Below are 20,147 nucleotides of genomic sequence, written 5' to 3' on the forward strand. Positions count from 1 at the left end.
TTTGTTCAGAGTCCAGTTCTTTTCTTTTCAAAAACTTTTCCATCACTGCAGTATCCGGCCATCCAATTGCCACTGACAAATGGATACAGACCCCCTTTTTTTACAGCACAGCTCGCACAAATGTACACGGAACACCCTTTTCGAATTAAAACACACAGTCTCACGAGAGCAAGGAGCAGCGATTTTATATTTTACGAAAAGAAGTCGCTAGTCCTCATGGTGACAGGGTGGAAAATATTTAAAAGCAGAACCACCTTGAGGAAGGTGGAGCCATATCACATCCCGGCAGGAGGCCTAAATTGGTGGAACGCTCAGGCCCCGCCTATTCAAAGAGGACTATTAATTTGGAGAGCTGCTATCTTCCAAACTGTGAGACGACGTGGCAAAAGGGGAGCCCTGAATGGAACTTTGCGTTTTTGTCTCAACGCCGGTCTCGCACTGCCGCTTCCCACGCTCTCAAGGACCCGGGAGGAGGAAGGCATGAAGGGAATCCCGAAGGCGCGAAAACCTCGCGCATGCGCAGGCCTTCCGCCTGCGACAGCCTAGTAGGCCGGCCGAAGCGAGCGGCGATGGGATGTGGGAGGGAGGGAGCTCGCCGCCCCGCGTGTGCTCGCCGACGCCGCCCCGCCTCTCGCCGCCCGACTCGCCCGCCTCCCTCCCACGGCACACCAGGCAACGTCTCGCGGCACACTAGTGTGCCGCGGAACACCGGTTGGGAAACACTGATATAATGGATATGGGACCCGTTGAGGCTGGTTGTGTGGGAGAGGCACAGAGGGCAAATCCAGCTGGACATTCTCTCTCTCTCTCTCTCATTTTTATTAAATTTTCTGTTTTACAATTTAAAGTACAGTTGGCCCTCTAGTTACATACCGCTCTGGATATGTAATTTTTGGGTTACGAAGGCAGCAAACATGGATGTGTACACTTCCAGGTTTCGCCACGCGCAGAAGTACTCTGCGCGCCGCGTGCATGTGCAGAAGTGCTCAATCGTGCCATGTGCAGAAGCGGCATCTCTACCTATGGACTTTTTGGGTTGCGGACAGACCCCCGGAATGAATTTAATTCGTAACCGGAGGGTCCACTGTACTCATTTTTACATCCTTAAGATATCAATGACTTCCCTTCTTCTGTTTCCGTGGTTCATTTTGCATATCATGAATCCCTGCATATTTTCACAAACTATTCAGCATTCCATTCTTACATCCCTCGAAACTTATTTACACTGCTGAATTTATCTTAGCGCTGCCAGCATTTTCAGCTCTACACAGTTATTTCCCATATACAGTGGGACCTTGGTTTGCAACCGCTTTGGATTACAACCGTTTTGGATTACAACCACGTCAAACCCGTAAGTGCGTGTCCCTTTTTGGGGGGGGGGATGACAACCAATTTTTGGGGGGGTGGGAGGCCCCATTGGTGAAAGTGCGCCTTGGGTTACAACCTGTTTTGATTTACAACCGGACCTCGGGAACAGATTATGGTTGTAAACCAAGGTACCACTGTAGTCAATAAACGTTTTCCAATCTTCTCTAAATGTATATTCTTCTTGTTGTCTTATACTATATGTTAAGTCTGCAAGCTGCGCATATTCCATCAGCTTCATTTGCCATTCTTCTTTGGTTGGGACCTCACTCGTTTTCCATTTTGGGGCTAACAAAACTTAATCCATTCCGGAAGTCCTTTCCAAAACCAAAGCGTTCCAAAACCAAGACGCGCTTTCCCATAGAAAGTAATGCAAAATGGATTGATCCATTCCAGACTTTTAAAAACAACCCCTAAAAAAAGCAATTTAACACGAATTTTGCTATCTAACGAGACCATTGATCCATAAAATGAAAGCAATAAACAATGTACTGCAGTCACACAATCAATCAATCAGTAGCTGAACTGGGTTCCACGGTCACACACAAAAAAGAGCCGCAAAAACAAAAATCCAAAATAGCAAAAACAGACAGATCTCAAGGTAACACTCAAAACAGAAACGGGGCTCTCAGATCAGAAGCGTAACACTCAAAATGGAGCATGTTTGGCTTCCGAAAAAAGTCCGCAAACCGGAACTCTTACTTCCGGGTTTGCAGTGTTTGGGTTGCAAGATGTATGAGTACCAAGGCGTTTGAGAACCAAGGTACCACTGTATTTATTTTTGAGCCCCCGGCCTGCAAACGGGATAGAAATTTGCAAACGACGCAAAGCATATAGAAATAGAAAATAGAAATGCTACTTTATTGTCACTGTACCGCTTCTTTACAGTGAGATTAAATGAGCGGATTTTATAAAACTCTGTGTCATGGAAACATAGAATCGTAAAGTTGGAATTGGGTACCGAGGATCATCGAGTCCAACCCCTGCAATGTCCCCTTTTGTCAGTGGGTCAGAGAGCCCTCAGTGGACATACATTGTTCCTGGTCCCAGAAAACCTTACTGGCACCCTCAGGTGTCACTTGGCTTTGAGCTCCCAGTTTCAAACTTAGCCCCCCCCCCTTCTGCTTTGCAAACAGGCCGTTCCATTCCTCCGGCGGAGCTGTCGTCCTTCATCAATCAGCCAGACGGAAATATTGAGGACCAGAAACTTGGCGGGGCTGGTGGCGAGGACAGAACCAGCGGTAAGAAATCCTTTTCCGCGGTGGAAGAAAATACAACACAAACAATATCAGAACCCTTTCACAGTTGTGAACAATTGTTTTTCCACGATTTTTTGGCAAGGGATTTAAAATCTATGTCACTTAAAATAGCATTATAGGGAAGCTTTTAAAGTTTAATAGACTATTGTATTTTAATATTCTGTTGGAAGCTGCCCAGAGTGGCTGGAGAAACCCAGCCAGATGGGCAGGGTATAAATAAATTATTATTATTATTATTATTATTATTATTATTATTATTATTATTATTATGCTATTCCCTTCCCCATGGCCAATGTCTGTCTATAATGCCTACTCGCAAGTAAGCCACAGAGAGCAAAGGTCCGTTTCAGCCTCAAATAATGAAAACCCCCATAGTTTGCAGGTTAGCATAAGAACATAGGAAGACTCCAGCATCCTGTTCTTACAGCAACCAGCCAGATCCCTGTGGGAAACCAGCAAGCAGGATTCGAACGCAGAGCCCCCTCCCCTCCTGCAGTTTCCAGCAACTGAAATTCAGAAGCATGTTGCCTCTGACTGTGGAGGCAGAACAGAGACATCCTTGCTAGCAGCGATCAGTAGCTCTCCCCTCCATGGATCCTATTTTAAAGCCATCCATGTTGGTCATCGTTGCCTCCAGTGGCAGCGAGTTCCATAGTCCTAACTCTAGTTCAGTCCACCCTGGAGGGGATTTGTGGGTAGTTTCCCTTTGTGGAGCTTTTTCTGGAAACCAGCCCCTGCCAGAGCTGGGTTCTTTGCCAAGCTGGGTGGCAGCGGAGAAGACTTGAGTTACAAATATATCCCCTCATTATAGATTTCTTCTATTACTTTTTTAAAACAAAATGGTGCTAGGATTATTTTTAAAGCCTCTTCTCCCCCCCCCCCCGCCCCATAGAAAGGACAGACGTAATAATAATAATAATAATAATAATAATAATAATAATAATAATAATAATACTGGTGGACCTGCCCTCTGGTGGACCTGCCCTCTGGTGGACCTGCCCTAAAGTGAAGGCCTTTTGGGAAATGATATATAATGAGTTAAAAAAGGTATTTAAGTATACCTTCACCAAGAAACCAGAGGCCTTCCTTCTGGGCATGGTCGGCCAGAACGAGTTAAAGAAGGATAGAACATTTTTTATGTACGCTACAACGGCGGCAAGGATACTTATTGCTAAGAGCTGGAAAACCCAAGATCTACCAACACTGGAAGAATGGCAGATGCAGCTGATGGACTATATGCAACTGGCCGAGATGACTGGCAGAATCCGCGACCTGGGAGAGGAGAGGGTTGAAGAAGACTGGAAGAAATTTAAGATTTATTTACAAAAGTATTGTAATTTGGTTGAATCCTAACAAGGAAGCCAGAGCAGAAATAACTGTCTACCATTAAAATTATAATTTTTTATTTGAGTTTAACCTAAACATTGCACTTAAGAGTATAAACAAGATGATAATTTGCTTGGAAAAATTCGTTTTTAATGATGAGAGTGGAAGCGGGAGACGTGAGGGAGTCCGCAATAGAATGAAAAGATGTTATGAAACCTATTTTGTTTGTTAAATATGTATCTGTAAAAAATCTTAATAAAAATTTTTATAAAAATAATAATAATAATAATAATAATAATAATAATAATAATAATAATAATAATAATGATGTATTATTTATACCCCACCCCATCTGGCTGGTCTTCCCCAGCCACTCTGGGCGGCTTCCAACAAAATATTAAAATACAGTAATGCATCAAACATTAAAAGCTTCCCTAAACAGGGCTGCCTTCAGATGTCTTCTAAAAGTTTGGTAGTTATTTTTCTCTGACATCTGGTGGGAGGGCGTTCCACAGGGCGGGTGCCACTACCGAGAAGGCCCTCTGCCTGGTTCCCTGTAACTTAGCTTCTCGCAGGGAGAGAACCACCAGAAGGCCCTCGGCGCTGGACCTCAGCATCCGGGCAGAACGTTGGAGGTGGAGACGCTCTTTCAGGAATACGGGGCCTTTGAGGTCGTTTAGGGCTTTAAAGGTCAACACCAACACTTTGAATTGTGCTCGGAAACATACTGGGAGCAGTTTAGGTCTTTCAGGACCACTGTTATGTGGTCTCGGCAGCCGCTCCCAGTCATCAGTCTAGCTGCCACATTCTGGATTAGTTGTAGTTTCCGGATCACCTTCAAAGGTAGCCCCACGTAGAGCACATTGCAGTAGTCCAAGCGGGAGATAACCAGAGCATGCACCACTCTGGCCAGACAGTCTGCGGGCAGGGAGGGTCTCATCCTGCATACCAGGTGGAGCTGGCAGACAGCTGCCCTGGACACAGAATTGACCTGCGCCTCCATGGAGGGGTCTCCCAGATTGGCGCCAGGGGAACTGCAGTCCAAAACATACGAAGCCCACCAGATTGAGGGAGGCTCCCTTAGGCTTTCTTTTCTGTTTCGGGGAACCGTTCCTTTTTTCAGAGGATGCATCCGGGCTGGAGGGACCCTGGGACCTGGAGGACCTGAGTGAGGAGGAAGAGAGGTGCCTGACCCCAGCTAGCAACCGGGACGGTAAGAGTGGGAAGAGGAATGGAGTGTTGGAATCACAGAACCGGGGACTTGGGAAGGGCTCCCCTGGGGTCATCTAGTCCAACCCGCTTGCATTGCAGGAATCGCAGCTGAAGAGCCCCTGACAGGTGGCCCCCCACCTCATGTTTAAAAACCTCCAGTGGAAGACAGTCGACTACCTTTTGAGGGAGTCCATTCAACCATCAAATGCCCCTGACCCTCAGTTTTTCTATATGTTTAGTTGGGATTTCCTTTCATGTAACGTGAAGCCATGAGTTCGAGTCCTACCCTCCATTGCGGTAGAAAAAATGCTTGCTCCATCTTCCATGTGACTTTAGATATTTGAAGATGGCTCTCATATCTCCGCTTTTCCAGGCTAAATATACCTAGCTCCTTCAACCGTTCCTCATATGGCTCAGTTTCAATAATAATAATAATAATAATAATAATAATAATAATAATTTATTGTTATTTATACCCTGCCCTTCTGGCTGGGTTTCCCCAGCCACTCTGGGTGGCTTGATCATCTTGGTTGCACACTCTCCAGCTTGTCAACATCCTCCTTAAACTGGGGTGCCCAGAACGGGTTACATTAGTGCTGTAGGCAGCTCATGTGAGTGAGCCATGCTGCATGGGGAGATGATCCCTATCTCGGCCGGCTTGGTGGAAAATCCTCTTTTCACCCCCATAAATGGAGCTCGATTGTAAAGCAGCTCTCGTTTTCAGATCCAGCATCAAAATTTGCTGCTAGCCGGTCACAGCTGTGTGTACCTGATTGAAGAGGACTTCAACTTCCCTGTCCGTGGAAATAAAAGGCGGATACTTTTCTCTCTCTGCTTCCCAAACAGGTGAGCGTCCCAGCAGCCTCCACCTTTGCGCTCTCATGAAGCTGGTGGACGAAATCCCAGAGTTTCTCTACGGACACACGAAGGCTGCCGGAGACCTCGCCCCAGACACCGTGGAGGCTGAGGTTCCTGCCAAGGAGGCACCAACCAGCAGCGGTGAGCGAATTCACGGATCCCTAGAATGGTAGAGTTGCAAAGGACCACCAGAGGTCATCTTGTCCAACCCCCGGCAATGCAGGAATGTCAGCTCAAGCATCCATGGCAGATGGCCACCCAGCCTCTGCTAAAAAGCCTCCAAGGAAGGAGAGTTTGCCACCTTCCCAGGGAGTCTGTTCCACCATCTAAATGACAGAAAGTTCTTCCTGGTGTTTAGTTGCAACAACTTTCTTTCCTTCTTTTTTAATTTTTTATTTTTGATGCAAAATTACAACAAAAATACAAAAATTGAATCCAAAATAAAACAGTACAAAGGGGGGGGGACACAAGTGGGAAAACACACACACACAAAAAAACCCAACAAAAACACACATCTACAAATAAAACCATATCATCGTTGTAATCATTACATACATATACACATTTTGACTTCCTTCCTTTGTTCTAAGACCTCGAATTTTTTACCCTTTCTAAATTGTTGTGTCTAATGTAGATTACCTCTATCTTTATACTTTTTGCGCCATTTTTCTTTTTTTTAACCCTGCAAAGCTTCATACGTTACATACCGATATGCTTACTCCAGAGCAATGTTTTTTCATATATATCTTTTTATATATATAGTATAGTTGCAACTTTCTTGTAACTTGAAGCCATGGGTTCGAGTCCTACCATCCAGAGCAGAGGAAAACAAGCTTGCTCCCTCCTCCATAAGACAGCCCCTGAGATACTTGAAGATGGTTCTCATATCTCCTCTCAGTCTCCTCTTTTGCAGGCTAAACCTGCCCAGCTCCTTAGATCGTTCCTCGTCAGGCTTGGTTTCCAGACCCTTGGTCATCTTGGTCACTCCACTCTGCACACCTTCCAGATGGTCAACATCCTTCTCAAATTGTGGTGCCCAGAGCTGGACACAGGACTCCCGGTGTGGTCTGACCAAGGCAGAATCGGACCCTGCGGTCAGCTCTCCCTGTCACGTTCCAGGGAAGGATCCCTTTGTGATCCGCAAGGTCCTGATCCGTCCATTTGCTTTGTTCTTGCAGTTAAAAGAGAAGTTCCGCTGGAGAGCTTGCACCCTTTTGGCCGGCAGAGAGATATGGCAGAGCCTGTCACCCTGGGCGTGCCCAGCCATCCTGGCACGCCGGCCGGCACCACCGAGGGAGACTGGCAGGATTCCCAAATCCCAGGTTGGTATGAGCAGAAAGGGCCTTCTTACTGCTTTAGTGAAATAAATTGTTTCAATTGTTATTAAGGAAATGGTATTTTTCCTTTCCTTCCAATGAAGTAGAGCAGAAAAGTTGTCCAAATATAAACAGTTAACTTATTAAACCTCATGTATTTCTAATAGTATAACCAAATCAGTGATTTTTGATATAACTGTAAAATTTATTATTCCAAAAACAAAACCTTCCTCTGGTTGTATATATTAAGATTATACCAGCAAAAATGAGTCTTTCTGTAAAAAGAAAAAGAAAAAAAGATTTAAATCAAGTTTTACTGACTAGTGATTTAAATCATGATTTAAATTGTAATTTAAATCAATTTGATTTAAATCGGGGAAGGATGTGAGGTGTCTGGGGACAGTGGCTCCACCAGGGAGCGACTAAGGGATGGGTTCACCTGCTGTTATTGGGGGGCCTATGTCACGAGGACCCCTGTCTTAGGGCCCTAACACAGCCGGGGATCTAACATGGTCGTAGCAAGAGGGAAAACTGGCGCAAATCCTGGAACAAACCAGCATTTTTGTGTTCCTGTCGTTCCAGCAGACACAACGGCCGGCAGATCCCCCGTCCTCGATGACGGTACAAATGATGGAGGACGGGAGAACGGGGCTGTGGGCGGGGCTGCCGCTCCTCAAGCCATGCCCACCAACCCTCTGGACCGCCCTGCTGCGGGAGAGGCGGAGCCAAACAGAGGAGGTCCCAGAGGTTTAGCCCGAGGTTTGTTAGAGTTGTTGGTGGATAGTTGGTTGGTTTTAGTTGGTTGGTTTTAGTGGGTTGGCTGGTTGGGAAAGGCAGTTGGAGAAGCAGTTGGCAGGCAGTTGGAAACAGAGAGACAGTTAGGGCCGTGGGTTCTTGAGTGAGGGGAGGTAGAAGAGATAGAGAGAGGAAAATAAGACTAAGAAAGTAAAGAGCAACAACGTTTGGAATGCCGTAAAAGTTTGTTTGTGTCTGAAATAAAATACACTCTTCTTTATTAATTGAGAACCTGACTGAGATTGAAGTGATTTTACCGGGGAGGATCTCGTTGGTAGCAGCAGATTAGTGGTGTACGGGTCAATAGTCCGTGAGACGACCAGGGCTCCGGACAAACGCCACAGCTGCCCTGCAGGGAATCTTAAAGCTGGATGCAACCTAAGGTTTATCCCTCTAAAGTTCAAAGAGATAAGAGAGGTGTCAGCATAGTGAAAAAAGTTCCAGGAGAGCTGGGGGTCCCGCACTCCATTAACCCATTAGGGCATGTTGAATTTCTTCAGCTTTCAGCTTTCAAAACCAAGGGGTGCTAAAAAGTTGTAATGTGACTTGGAAACTCACCAGATCTTTTGTTTAGATCAATACAATTTAGTTTTGCTTGGTATGTGTGTAAAATGGCATAGAAATCATTAAAAATGATTGCCAAATACTGGAAGTTCTAGGATATATATATATATATATTAAAATATTTTTATTAATTTTCACAAACATAGAAAATAACAAAACATACAAAACAAAAACAACAAAACAATACAAACTGACACATAATGTGACTTCCCCAAACCTCCCCTTCACTGCATCCTTAATTTTAAAATGTCAGTTCTTAGCAATCCTTCGTTCAAATTCAAAGTTATTTTTCCTTAAATTTTCTCGTATTTCCAATTTAACAGCTATAATTCTGTATCTCATACCCTTTGACATCTCAACATTCCAAAATTTTACAATAGTTCTTAAGATAAATTTTAAACTTCCTCCAGTCCTCTTCCACCGTCTCTCTCCTCTGGTCACGGATTCTGCCGGTCATCTCAGCCAGTCCCATAAATTCTGTCACCTTGGTTTGCCATTCTTCCAGAGTAGGTAGTTCTTGAGTCTTCCAATACTTTGCCAATAGAATTCTTGCCGCCGTGGTTACATACATGAAGAATGTTCTATCTTCCCTTGGTACCGTTTGGTCGACCATGCCCAAGAGAAAAGCCTCCGGTTTCTTAACAAATGTCCACTGAAGGATTTTCTTAATTTCATTATAGATCATCTCCCAGTAGGCCTTAATCTTTGGGCAGGTCCACCAAAGGTGGTAAAAAGTTCCTTCACATTCATTGCATTTCCAGCAATTGTTATTGGGCAAGTGATATATCCTTGCTAGCCTGGTTGGGGTCATGTACCACCTGTAGATCATTTTCATTATATTCTCTTTTAAGGCACTACATGCCGTGAATTTAATACCTGTGTTCCATAACCGTTCCCAGTCTGCAAACATAATATCATGACCAATGTCTTGTGCCCATTTAATCATTGCTGATTTTACTGTTTCATCCTGTGTATTCCATTTCAGCAGCAAACTATACATTCTAGACAAATTCTTAGTATTGGGCTCCAATAATTCTGTTTCTAACTTTGACCTCTCCTTCTGAAATCCTACTTTCCTGTCTTGCTTGAACGTCTCATTAATCTGCTGGTAATGTAACCAGTCTCGGACTTTAGGTTTTAATTTCTCCATACTCTGTAATTTAATCTTTTCACCATCATATTCTAGGATTTCACCATATTTTGGCCAATCTGAATCCATATTAAGTTTTTTTACCGCCTTGGCTTCCAGGGGTGACAACCACCTGGGGGTTTTATTCTCCAACAAATCTTTATAACGGTTCCATACATTGAACAATGCTTTCCTAACAATGTGGTTTTTAAAACCTCTGTGCACCTTTACCTTGTCATACCATAAATATGCGTGCCAGCCGAAGTTATTATCGTGCCCTTCTAAATCTAAGATGTCTGTGTTCTCAAGAAGTAGCCATTGTTTCAGCCAGCAAAAAGCTGCTGCTTCATAATAAAGTCTTAAGTCCGGCAGGGCAAAGCCCCCTCTATCCTTTGCATCCGTTAAAATTTTAAACTTTATTCTGGGCTTTTTGCCCTGCCAGACAAAATTAGATACATCTTTCTGCCACTTCTTGAAACAGTCCATCTTATCCAAAATTTGCAGTGTCTGAAACAAAAACAACAATCTCGGCAATACATTCATCTTAATAACAGCAATTCGGCCTAACAAGGAGAGTCTCAACCTAGACCATATGTCAAGATCTTTCTTCACTTCCAACCAACATTTCTCATAATTATCTTTAAATAAATTCACATTTTTAGATGTTAAATTCACCCCCAGGTATTTAACTTTTTTTGTTATTTCCAAACCAGTTTCCTTTTGAAAATTCTCTTTTTCCCCCAACGTCAAATTTTTCCCCAGCACCTTTGTCTTTTGCTTATTTAGTTTAAAACCTGCCACTTGACCAAATTCTTCAATAAGTTCTAAAACTCTTTTTGTACTGGCTTCAGGTTGTTGCAAAGTCAAGACTAGATCGTCTGCAAATGCCCTCAACTTATAATGCTTTGCTCCCAGTCGTATTCCTTCTACCTGCTGGTCCCTTCTAATCATGTTCAACAGTACCTCCAGGGCTGATATAAACAATAGAGGGGACATTGGGCATCCCTGTCGTGTCCCATTTTCTATTGGGATTTCGTCCATAACCATACCATTCACAATTAGTTTAGCTCTTTGTTCAGAATATATAGCCCCTATACCGTTTTCAAAGTTTTGGCCTACCCCCATCCCTTGGAGATTCCTCTTCATAAAACTCCAACAAATATTGTCGAAGGCTTTCTCCGCATCCACAAAAATCAAAACTGCTTTTCTATTTATGTCAGTCTCCAACAGTTCCAAAATGTCTATAATGTTCCTCACATTTTCTGACATATGTCTCCCTGGGAGAAAGCCTGTTTGGTCTTTATGAACCTCCTCTTGTAACACTTTTTAAAATCTTTTTGCTAGGATATCTGCAAAAATTTTATAATCCACATTTAAAAGTGATATAGGGCGGTAGTTCTTAACTTGGTGTTTCTCAGTTTCTGTCTTCGGTATAAGTGAGATGAATGCTTCTTTCCACGATTCGGGAGCCTTTTTCCCCTCCAAAATTTGGTTGCAGACTTCTTTCAATGGTTGTATCAGCCATTCCTTCAATGCTTTATAATATCTCGCAGTCAACCCATCTGGTCCTGGTGATTTCCCCAATTGCATATTTTGAATGGCACCCTCTATTTCTTGGTCTGTGATTTTCTCATTTAAGATCCTCCTGTTCTTTTCCGAGATCTTTGATAGACCATACTTTTTGATAAAATCTTCAATCTCTTGTTCTTTCTTTGGCCCTTGAGCATATAACTTCTTGAAAAAACTTTGAAAACAATTACTGATCTCATTTGGCTTGTTAAGATATTTACCATCCACTTCGAGCGATGTCACCGTATTCAGCTTTTGTCTCTTTTTCAATTGCCATGACAGGAGTTTCCCACATTTATCTGCTGATTCAAAAGTTTTTTGCCTCATTTGTTTTATTTTCCATTCTATCTCCTCGTTCACCAATTCCATATATTGAGTCTGATAATACTTTATTTCCCTTAAAATCTCTTGGGATTTATATATATATATATATACTGTATATATAATTTATTTTTTAATCATTTAGCATTGCCTGACATTTCCAGAAGGTACAATTAAAATTCTTTGGTTTTCCAAAAGCGCTTAATGTGCTTCTTCATCAAATGTAGAGTTGCCAAGCTAAACGTCTGTTCACAAAAATAATAGCAGATTTGAATTCCTCACACCTGAAACATATTTTTAAGACCCTTCACTGAAGAAACGAAGAACGATTAAGTTTCACCTCCTAAAATGATGCCCCTTGTTAACCCATGCAAACCGCTCTCGGCGAGCTGAGTTGAACCCAGACTTCCTTTCCCCCCCGTACATTTATTTATTTCATTTTTCACATTAAAACTTTACAGTCACATATCAAAGGAATATCCAAGGAATCTCCAGGACTTCCCTCCTCCCCTTTGTGGGTCCTAGTATTAATAATTTCCTCCTGCATCTTTTATGATAATCTAAATCTTTTCCATCTCCGTCATATCCAAAATCCACCATGAAAGTACAAGTGATATTCTAATCCTACCAATGATTTTCACTGTTTACAATGGCTTTTAAGATAGGTCATAAATTTCTCCCATTCCTTATTAAAATTTTGGTCTTCCTGATTTCTGACTCTTCCACTCCTTTTTGCCATTTCGGCATAATCCGTCAACTTGATCTGCCTGCCTTCTCTGGTCGGGACTTTATCTTCTTTCTGACTAATGCAGCGGTTCTCAACCTGCGGGTCCCCAGATGTTGTTGGACCACAACTCCCATCATCCCTGAGCTCTGGCCTTGCTAGCTAGGGGTGATGGGAGTTGTAGTTCAACAACATCTGGGGACCCACAGGTTGAGAACCGCTGCATTAGATGGAAAGAGTTACACCTAAACTTCCAGCAGGAGAGGCCAAACGCTGATGCAATGCATTCTTGATTTCTTTTGTTTCAGCAGAATCTGCTGCAGATCCTGGCCATGAACCTCTGCTAAATTCCTGGAAGGAAGGAGGAGCGGAATTGCCTGATGCTCTTGGTGCATCTGTCGGTGCCTCTTTATCGAGCTGCTCTTCCGGGAGAGAGACGGCACGGCCCAAGTCCCTGGATCCGAGAGCCTGCCAGGAAGGCGTTTCAAAGCACTCGCACCCAAGCCTCACGCAAGGTTCGTAAACTCAGGAAGGAGGAGGTTTGGGATGAAGGAACGGATCTGTTCATTTGGGTGTGATCTGTGATGCCTGTTCCACCGTCGAAGAGCTCTTCCCGTCAGAAAGTCGTTTCTGTGATTGAGTCAGGGGGCAGGCTGGTGTGGGGGACTCCCTGGTACTGAATGGGGCAACTGTGCCCCTGAAGGACCAGGTGTGCAGCCTGGGAGTCATTTTGGACTCACAGCTGTCCATGGAGGCACAGCTCAATTCTGTGTCCAGGGCAGCTGTCTCCCAGCTCCATCTGGTACGCAGGCTGAGACCCTACCTGCCTGCACACTGTCTCGCCAGAGTGGTACATGCTCTGGTTATCTCCCGCTTGGACTACTGCAATGTGCTCTACGTGGGGCTACCTTTGAAGGTGACCCGGAAACTACAACTAATCCAGAATGCAGCAGCTAGACTGGGGACTGGGAGCAGCCGCCGATAACACCGGTCTTGCAAGACCTATATTGGCTCCCAGTACGTTTCCGAGCACAATTCAAAGTGTTGGTGCTGACCTTGAAAGCCCTAAACGGCCTCGGTCCAGTATACCTGAAGGAGCGTCTCCACCCCCATCGTTCTGCCCGGACACTGAGGTCCAGAGCCAAGGGCCTTCTGGCGGTTCCCTCCCTGCAAGAAGCCAAGTTACAGGCAGAGGGCCTTCTTGGTAGTGGCACCTGCCTTGTGGAACGCCCTCCCACCAGATGTCAAAGAGAACAACAACTACCAGACTTTTAGAAGACATCTGAAGGCAGCCCTGTTTGGGGAAGTTTTCAATGTTCGATGCTTTGTCACTTTTTTATTATTATTAATATTCTGTTGGGAGCTGCCCTGAGTGGCTAGGAAAACCCAGCCAGATGGGCAAGGTGTAAATAATAAATTATTATTATTATTATTATTATTATTATTATTATTCACCTTCCTTTCCCAGCCTGGCTTGGCGGCCCTTCCCCAAACGACAACGCAGCTTGTTCTTCTTCTCTCTCAGAAACGGCTGCAGAGGAGAAGCCCCTGCAAGGGCTGCTGAAGTGCCTGAAGGAACTGATCGTCCACCAGGCCCCTCACACATCCCGCAGGGACCCCAGCAGTGGCTGGCAGCCAGGCCTGCAGCAGAAGATGAGGGAAGGGACCTGTGGGTCTCCCCCTGGCCAAGGTGGGTCTGAACATAGTGCAAAAACACGCTCGGGTTTAAGGATGCCCAGCAGTTCCTTCTGGTCCATCCTGGCACCTTGCCTGGACTTCCTTGCATTTAAGGGGTTAGACGAGATGGATCTCTGGGGTCACTTCCAGCTCTACAATGACTTACTTGATTGATTGATTGATTGATTGATTGATTGAATTTATATTCCGCCTGATACCTGGAGGTCTCAGGGCGGTTCACAGAAAATATCACAATATATAAAATCAAAATAAGAACAATAACCCAATAACACCCCCCCCCCCAAAAAAGAGCCACGTTTTAAAACGGTATAGGGTGACCCATCAGGTCAACCAAAGGCATGGTTAAAGAGGAACGTTTTTGCCAGGCGCCTAAAGGTGTATAATGAAGGGGCCAGGTGAACCTCCCCGGGGACAGCATTCCCACAAATGGGTAGCCAGTGCAGAAAAGGCCCCGTTCTCATTTTGCCACCTTCCGGACCTCTCAAGGAGGAGGTACATGAAGGAGGGCCTCAGAAGATGATTTGCCAAGTGACTAACAGCAAAGCAAAATGTGCAATACGTAATAACATAGGGGGGCGGCTTCCAACAAAGATTATAAATACATTAAAATGTTGCACATTAAAAACTTCCCTGAACAGGACTGCCTTCAGATGTCTTCTAAATGTCAGGTAGTTGTTTATCTCTTTTACATCTGGTGGAAGGGCATTCCACAGGGCAGGGGCCACTACCGAGAAGGCCCTCTGCCTGGTTCCCTGTAACTTGGCTTCTTGCAGCGAGGGAACCACCATAAGGCCCTCGGCGCTGGACCTCAGTGTCCGGGCTGAACAATGGAGGTGGAGACGCTCCTTCAGGTCTACTGGGCCTTTGAGGCTGTTTAGGGCTTTCAGGGTCAGCACCAACACTTTGAATTATGCTCAGAAACATACTGGGAGCCAATGAAGGTCTCAGGACAGGTGTTCTATGGTCTTGGTGGCCACTCCCAGTCACGAGTCTAGCTGCCGCATTCTTTTTTTTTTAAGAATAATTTTTTATTAACCGACCAATCACATCAAATCAAACCAAATTACATAATTTCCAAATTACACAGCCGAATTTTAAGTTTTTGTTGGGGGTACCCATATTTCAAGTTCCGAAGGGATCCAATCAACTTCTTGCTTCTTGCTGCTGTTTTAATGCCCACAAATCTAACCATATGATGTTCACAGTACTATCCAGTCCTTTCTTATTGTTTTTCCACATCTCTTGTTGTTATTTTCATATATTTTTCCTTTCTCTTTGTGACCTCTGATAGTCTCCACAAGCTGGTTAAAACAATTTGTAATCCTGCGTGGATATTATTATTATTTTTGTCCAGTAGCCATATCCAGACTGTTTTCCATATAACATCACTTCCATACATCAAAACAGTCTTAGCGTCATTAATCTTCACCAATCTGCCTCCTTTCTCAAAACCTCTGAGGAGATTCACCAGGAATGCAGTCTGAAAACAGGTCCATTCCTCCTCCCAGCTATAAATCCTTTGGCAAGATGGCGACTTTGAATTAATTGCTGCGCCATTCCCAAAAGCTCTTACTGCTTCTCGATCTCCATAAAGCATACTTTTGGTTAAAGTTTATCTCCACACAGACCTTAATCATCCTGCTTAGGTCGGTTAAACCGACGGTTCTGATGAGGAGGGGTTCTTGGTAAATCACATAGAAGGAAAGTAAAAAAGGTTCCCCCCCCCCATTCAGTCCCATTGCCGACATACCCAGACTTTGGTGTATCTTCATCGTAAAATATTCCTGTTTCTCCAGCCCGTCGTCTTCTTTCGCAGAGGTCACTTAAATTAGCAGACTTAACTCCCCTTCTTCACTTGAAATATGTGCATTTGCTTCTTTTGCAATTAATTATTCCAAATTGCTGCAGCTAGTGCGCGATCAGAGACAGCATCCAGGAGAGCCGAGGTCCACACGGGGGCATTCTGCCTAGGGCCCTCACCCCTTCTTTCGAATTAGGGGGTGATTTATGGGCACGGCAGGCAAGGGCAGTGTTCCCCATTTCCTTGGGGCAACAAGGGAGGCTGCCTACTCCCATAACAGCCTCTTAATTACCCCGTGTGGGTCGGAGAGATGGTATTGTCGGCCATCTTCCAATGCGCCCCTAGTGGCCCCCCCAGCTGCCGCATTCTGGGTTAGTTGTAGTTTCCAGGTCACCTTCAAAGGTTGCCCCACGTAGAGCGTGTTGCAGTAGTCCAAGTGGGAGATAACCAGAGCATGCACCACTCTGGCGAGACAGTCTGCGGGCAGGGAGGGTCTCATCCTGCATACCAGGTAGAGCTGGTAGGCAGCTGCTTTGGACACAGAACTGACCTGCGCCTCCATGGACAGCTGTGAGTCCATTGGGTAGCCGATGGGTCTCAAACCCTTGAGGTGTTAGGGACCCAATTTCACCTTGGTGGTTTTTTGGGGGGTGGTACTGGTAGTCTGAGGCGGCCCTGATTCCTTATTTCTGTGCACAGTTAAAATTGAAGCTGTGGATGAGGAGCTGCCTGCCCCTAGCCTGGAAAATGCTGCTGCACGAGGAGGATCCGGCCCTCCAGTTGCTCCCTCCTGTCGTGTTTCCACCTGCCAGACTGAAGGAGGCAGGAGAAGGAGCCGGTCAGAGGCAAAGGACAGGAACATCTTTGCAGTGGGTAAGCTGTTGGGTTTGTTTACTGATCCCTCCACCGCGTGGAGGACATGTTTCCTGTGGCCAAATCCTGCACCTGGCGAAAGCGGATGAGGTTAAATGGGCTCATAGCTCTAATGTGGTTAACTCTGGGTTTATCCACACTCGTGCTTCTTCTTTCCCCCGGGGGAAACTGCTCTTTAGCGCTCAGTCGGAGCAAACAGCAATTTGGGTTTTCTCTGGGTTGATGTCTGCTCTGATTTAGCGCTAAAGAGTGGGAAAGGAGGGGGGCGAGGGGGAAACCATTCAGACGCAGCATTCAGGTTTTCGAGTGACCGGCAGCCCACACTCCCTGAGCCTCTCCCAGATCTCAGGAGAGCATCCTGGTCTCTTACAGGCAATCTCAACGGGGGTAGGGGGTCAGCATGGGGCTCTTCTCACGGGACTCCCCCAGCGAAGAGACCTCGCTGAAGTTCAGGCAGCAGCCACTATGGAGAAATTATCTGAACACTTTGGCTTGAAGTGTGGATGCGAGCTTAATCTGCCAGCCATGAGGATGTGCAGATACCGCGGACTGTTTCTTCTTCCGATGTGTTTCCGGCTTCTGGCTTAGCCTTTGCGTTTTCCTTTTTTGGGGAAAGTTAAAGTGGAAGCAAGGAGCAGCAGCCCGTCACTTCAGTACCCACACAGACCTGATCATCCTCTCAGTCCGTGTGGAGCCCCAGGCAAGGAGGGGGCGGCCGAGGAAACCAGAGTCCTGGGCATCAAAAGTAAGACTCCTCTTATTGACCCTTGTTGCAGGGTGAGGTGGGGGAGTTCAAAGGTGAGGGGGTTGTCTTTATCTAGCTCCTTCTGGCCATCTGAGGCATTTGGAAGACTTTGGATGAGATCGGCCAACTATTAATAACAGACTTGGTGTACTGTGTCCGATGAAATTAGGACGAGGGTCATAGCTCAGAGGAAGAGTATTTCTCCAGTAGGAAGCAGCCTTAGGCCTAATTATAGAATGATAGACCTGCAGAGTTTGAAGGGGACTCTAAGGGCCCTATAGTTGAACCCCCTGCAATGCAGGAATCTCAGCTGAAGCATCCATGACAGATGGCCATCCAGCCTCTGTTTTCAAAACCTCCGCAGAAAGAGAGTCCACCAGTTTCTGAAGGAGCCCCTTCCACTGTCAAGCAGTTCTCGCTGTCATAAAGTTCTTCCTGGTGTGTCTTCCAGAATCCCCTTCCTTGTCATTTGAATTCATCGGTTGGGGTGACCACCCCCCTCCGAAGTAGCAGAAAACAAGCTAGCTCCATCTTCCATGTGACAGTCTTTCAGATATTTGAAGGTGGCTAATGTATCACATCTCAGTCTTCTCTAGGCTAAACATCCTCAGCTCCTTCAACCGTTCCTCATCGGGCTTTTTTTCCAGACCCTTGACCATCTTGGTCTCCCTCCTCTGCGCACATTCCAGCTTGTCAACATCCTTCTCAAATTGTGGTGCCCAGAACTGGACATATGACTCCAGGTGTGGTCTGGCCAAGGCATACAGAGAGGAACTATGTCTTCCTTGGATCTGGGCACTAGACCTCTGTTGATGCAGCCTAGAATAACCTTAGCTCTTTTTTTTTGCTGCTGCTGCATCACACAGTTGGCTCATGTCAAGCTTGTGATCCACCAAGGCCCCGAGATCCTTATCCAGGTGTCCCCCATCCTATATTGCGCATCTGGTTCTTCCTGCCTAAGTGCAGAACCTTACATTTGTCCCAAAATGAAACTCATTTTGTTAGCTTGTGCCCAGTTCTCCAATCCATTAAGGTCATTTTGAATTCTGATTCTGTCTTCTGTGGCATTAAGCTACCCCTCCCAGTTTGGTGTCATCTGCAAATTTGACGAGCATCCCCTCAATTCCTTCATCCAAGTCATTTATAAAGACATTAAGCAACAACTTGCCCAGGACAGAACCCTGCGGCACCCCACTTGTCACTTTTTTCCAGGATGACGAGGAACCATTAATGAGTCCTCTGGGTTTCGTCAGTCAACCAGCTACATATCCACTTAACAGTCGAGGTGAATCAGTTCAGCCCACATTTTGTGGGATATACAGCTGTCAGTCAAGTTCAACATTCTGAGAGGACTAACTGCTTCTGTGTGGCAGGCAGTTTTGTTGGTCAGTCAGTTGCTGCAGGGAGTGTTAACTGGTAACTGCTCAGAGTCTTCTCATGACTCACTACTATCTGGTATGCAGTTTATCTGTTATGTAACCTAAGCCTGCCTTCAGGAACAACTCTAAACCTGAATGAATCTGAAAGTAAAGTAGTTTATGTTAATATGATTCAGATTCATGTGTGTTTTCTTTAAGAGGGACAGAAAGGGATTATCAACCAGGAAGGTATCATTATTGATAGAACTCAAACGAGTTAGCAACCTGCTTGTCGCTGCATAAACTCTAACAGGGGATCGTTTAAACTCTGCTAAATTATATAAACGTTCCCACACATTTTTCCAGCTTCCTCATGAGAATATCATGAGGGACTTTGTCAAAAACCTTACCGAACTCAAGATACACTACATTCAGAGCGTTCCCCTGATGCACCAAGCTTAACTCTGTCAAAGCAGATATTCTGCCGCTGAGCTGTGGCCCTTCTCAAAGGGCCTTCAGGGGTGTGAATGTATGTTTGGATATGTTCCCCCCAAAGGAATTAATTTGTATATGGTTTTCCTTGGAGTATTGGGAATTCTCAGGCAGGGTGGGAGGTGGGGGGAGATGACGGCTGGCTCCACTTTGACCTTGGTTCCCCCGCTTTGGTTCTCTGCAACAGTTAAAATGGAAGAACCATCTGAGGACCTTGTGCAAGACCTGAAGGAAGTCCCCGAGGAGGAGCGAGACCTGACACCTAGCCTCCCCGAAGGATCCCTCTCTCAAAGCAGCCCAGAGACAGGGATGGACCTGGGGATGTGGGTCCCATATTCGGAGGGTGAGGCAGAGTCCAGACAGGGTGGGGCGGAGGGACTGGTTGGGGCGGGAGGGAATTTGAAGAGAGGAATGACGCACTCGCAGCGACTGGAGAAGGCAGAAGAGACCTACACTTGTCCACACTTAGCCAGGTCCTGTGTTCCATCAAGGGGGCTGCTCCTGGCCTGCCTGGGGGGCTCTCTCCCCAGTTACCTGGAGCAGGTGGGTTAAAGGTGGGTGTGTCGGATCTGCAGCTCCCATGCCAGATGCTTCCCAGGATGCGGGGCAATGGGAGGGGCCTCTGGGTACCCTGTTACTTCCCACTGGGGGACGAGGACTCCTGGCTCTGCTGCGTGGTGAGCATTGCAGGGGATTGGGCCAGATGACCCCTGGGGGTCCCTTCCAACTCTCCAATCCTGCA

General features: G+C 45.7%; 1 protein-coding gene across 1 annotated transcript in view; it reads left to right on the forward strand.

Moving 5' to 3' along the window:
- KRBA1 (KRAB-A domain containing 1) overlaps positions 1–20,147 on the forward strand; it is a 61,977-nt gene that overhangs the window by 19,054 nt on the left and 22,776 nt on the right. The window contains exons 3-12 of the mRNA XM_081931451.1: positions 2,502–2,606; positions 5,074–5,163; positions 6,009–6,161; positions 7,199–7,342; positions 7,919–8,095; positions 12,747–12,953; positions 13,964–14,128; positions 16,637–16,810; positions 17,427–17,555; positions 19,593–19,748. Coding sequence (XP_081787577.1) covers positions 2,502–2,606; positions 5,074–5,163; positions 6,009–6,161; positions 7,199–7,342; positions 7,919–8,095; positions 12,747–12,953; positions 13,964–14,128; positions 16,637–16,810; positions 17,427–17,555; positions 19,593–19,748 — 1,500 coding nt within the window. The remainder of the gene's footprint in view (positions 1–2,501; positions 2,607–5,073; positions 5,164–6,008; positions 6,162–7,198; positions 7,343–7,918; positions 8,096–12,746; positions 12,954–13,963; positions 14,129–16,636; positions 16,811–17,426; positions 17,556–19,592; positions 19,749–20,147) is intronic.

Source organism: Podarcis melisellensis (genome assembly GCF_964234715.1).
Source record: "Podarcis melisellensis genome assembly, chromosome: 12".
Classification (NCBI taxonomy): Eukaryota; Metazoa; Chordata; class Lepidosauria; order Squamata; family Lacertidae; genus Podarcis; species Podarcis melisellensis.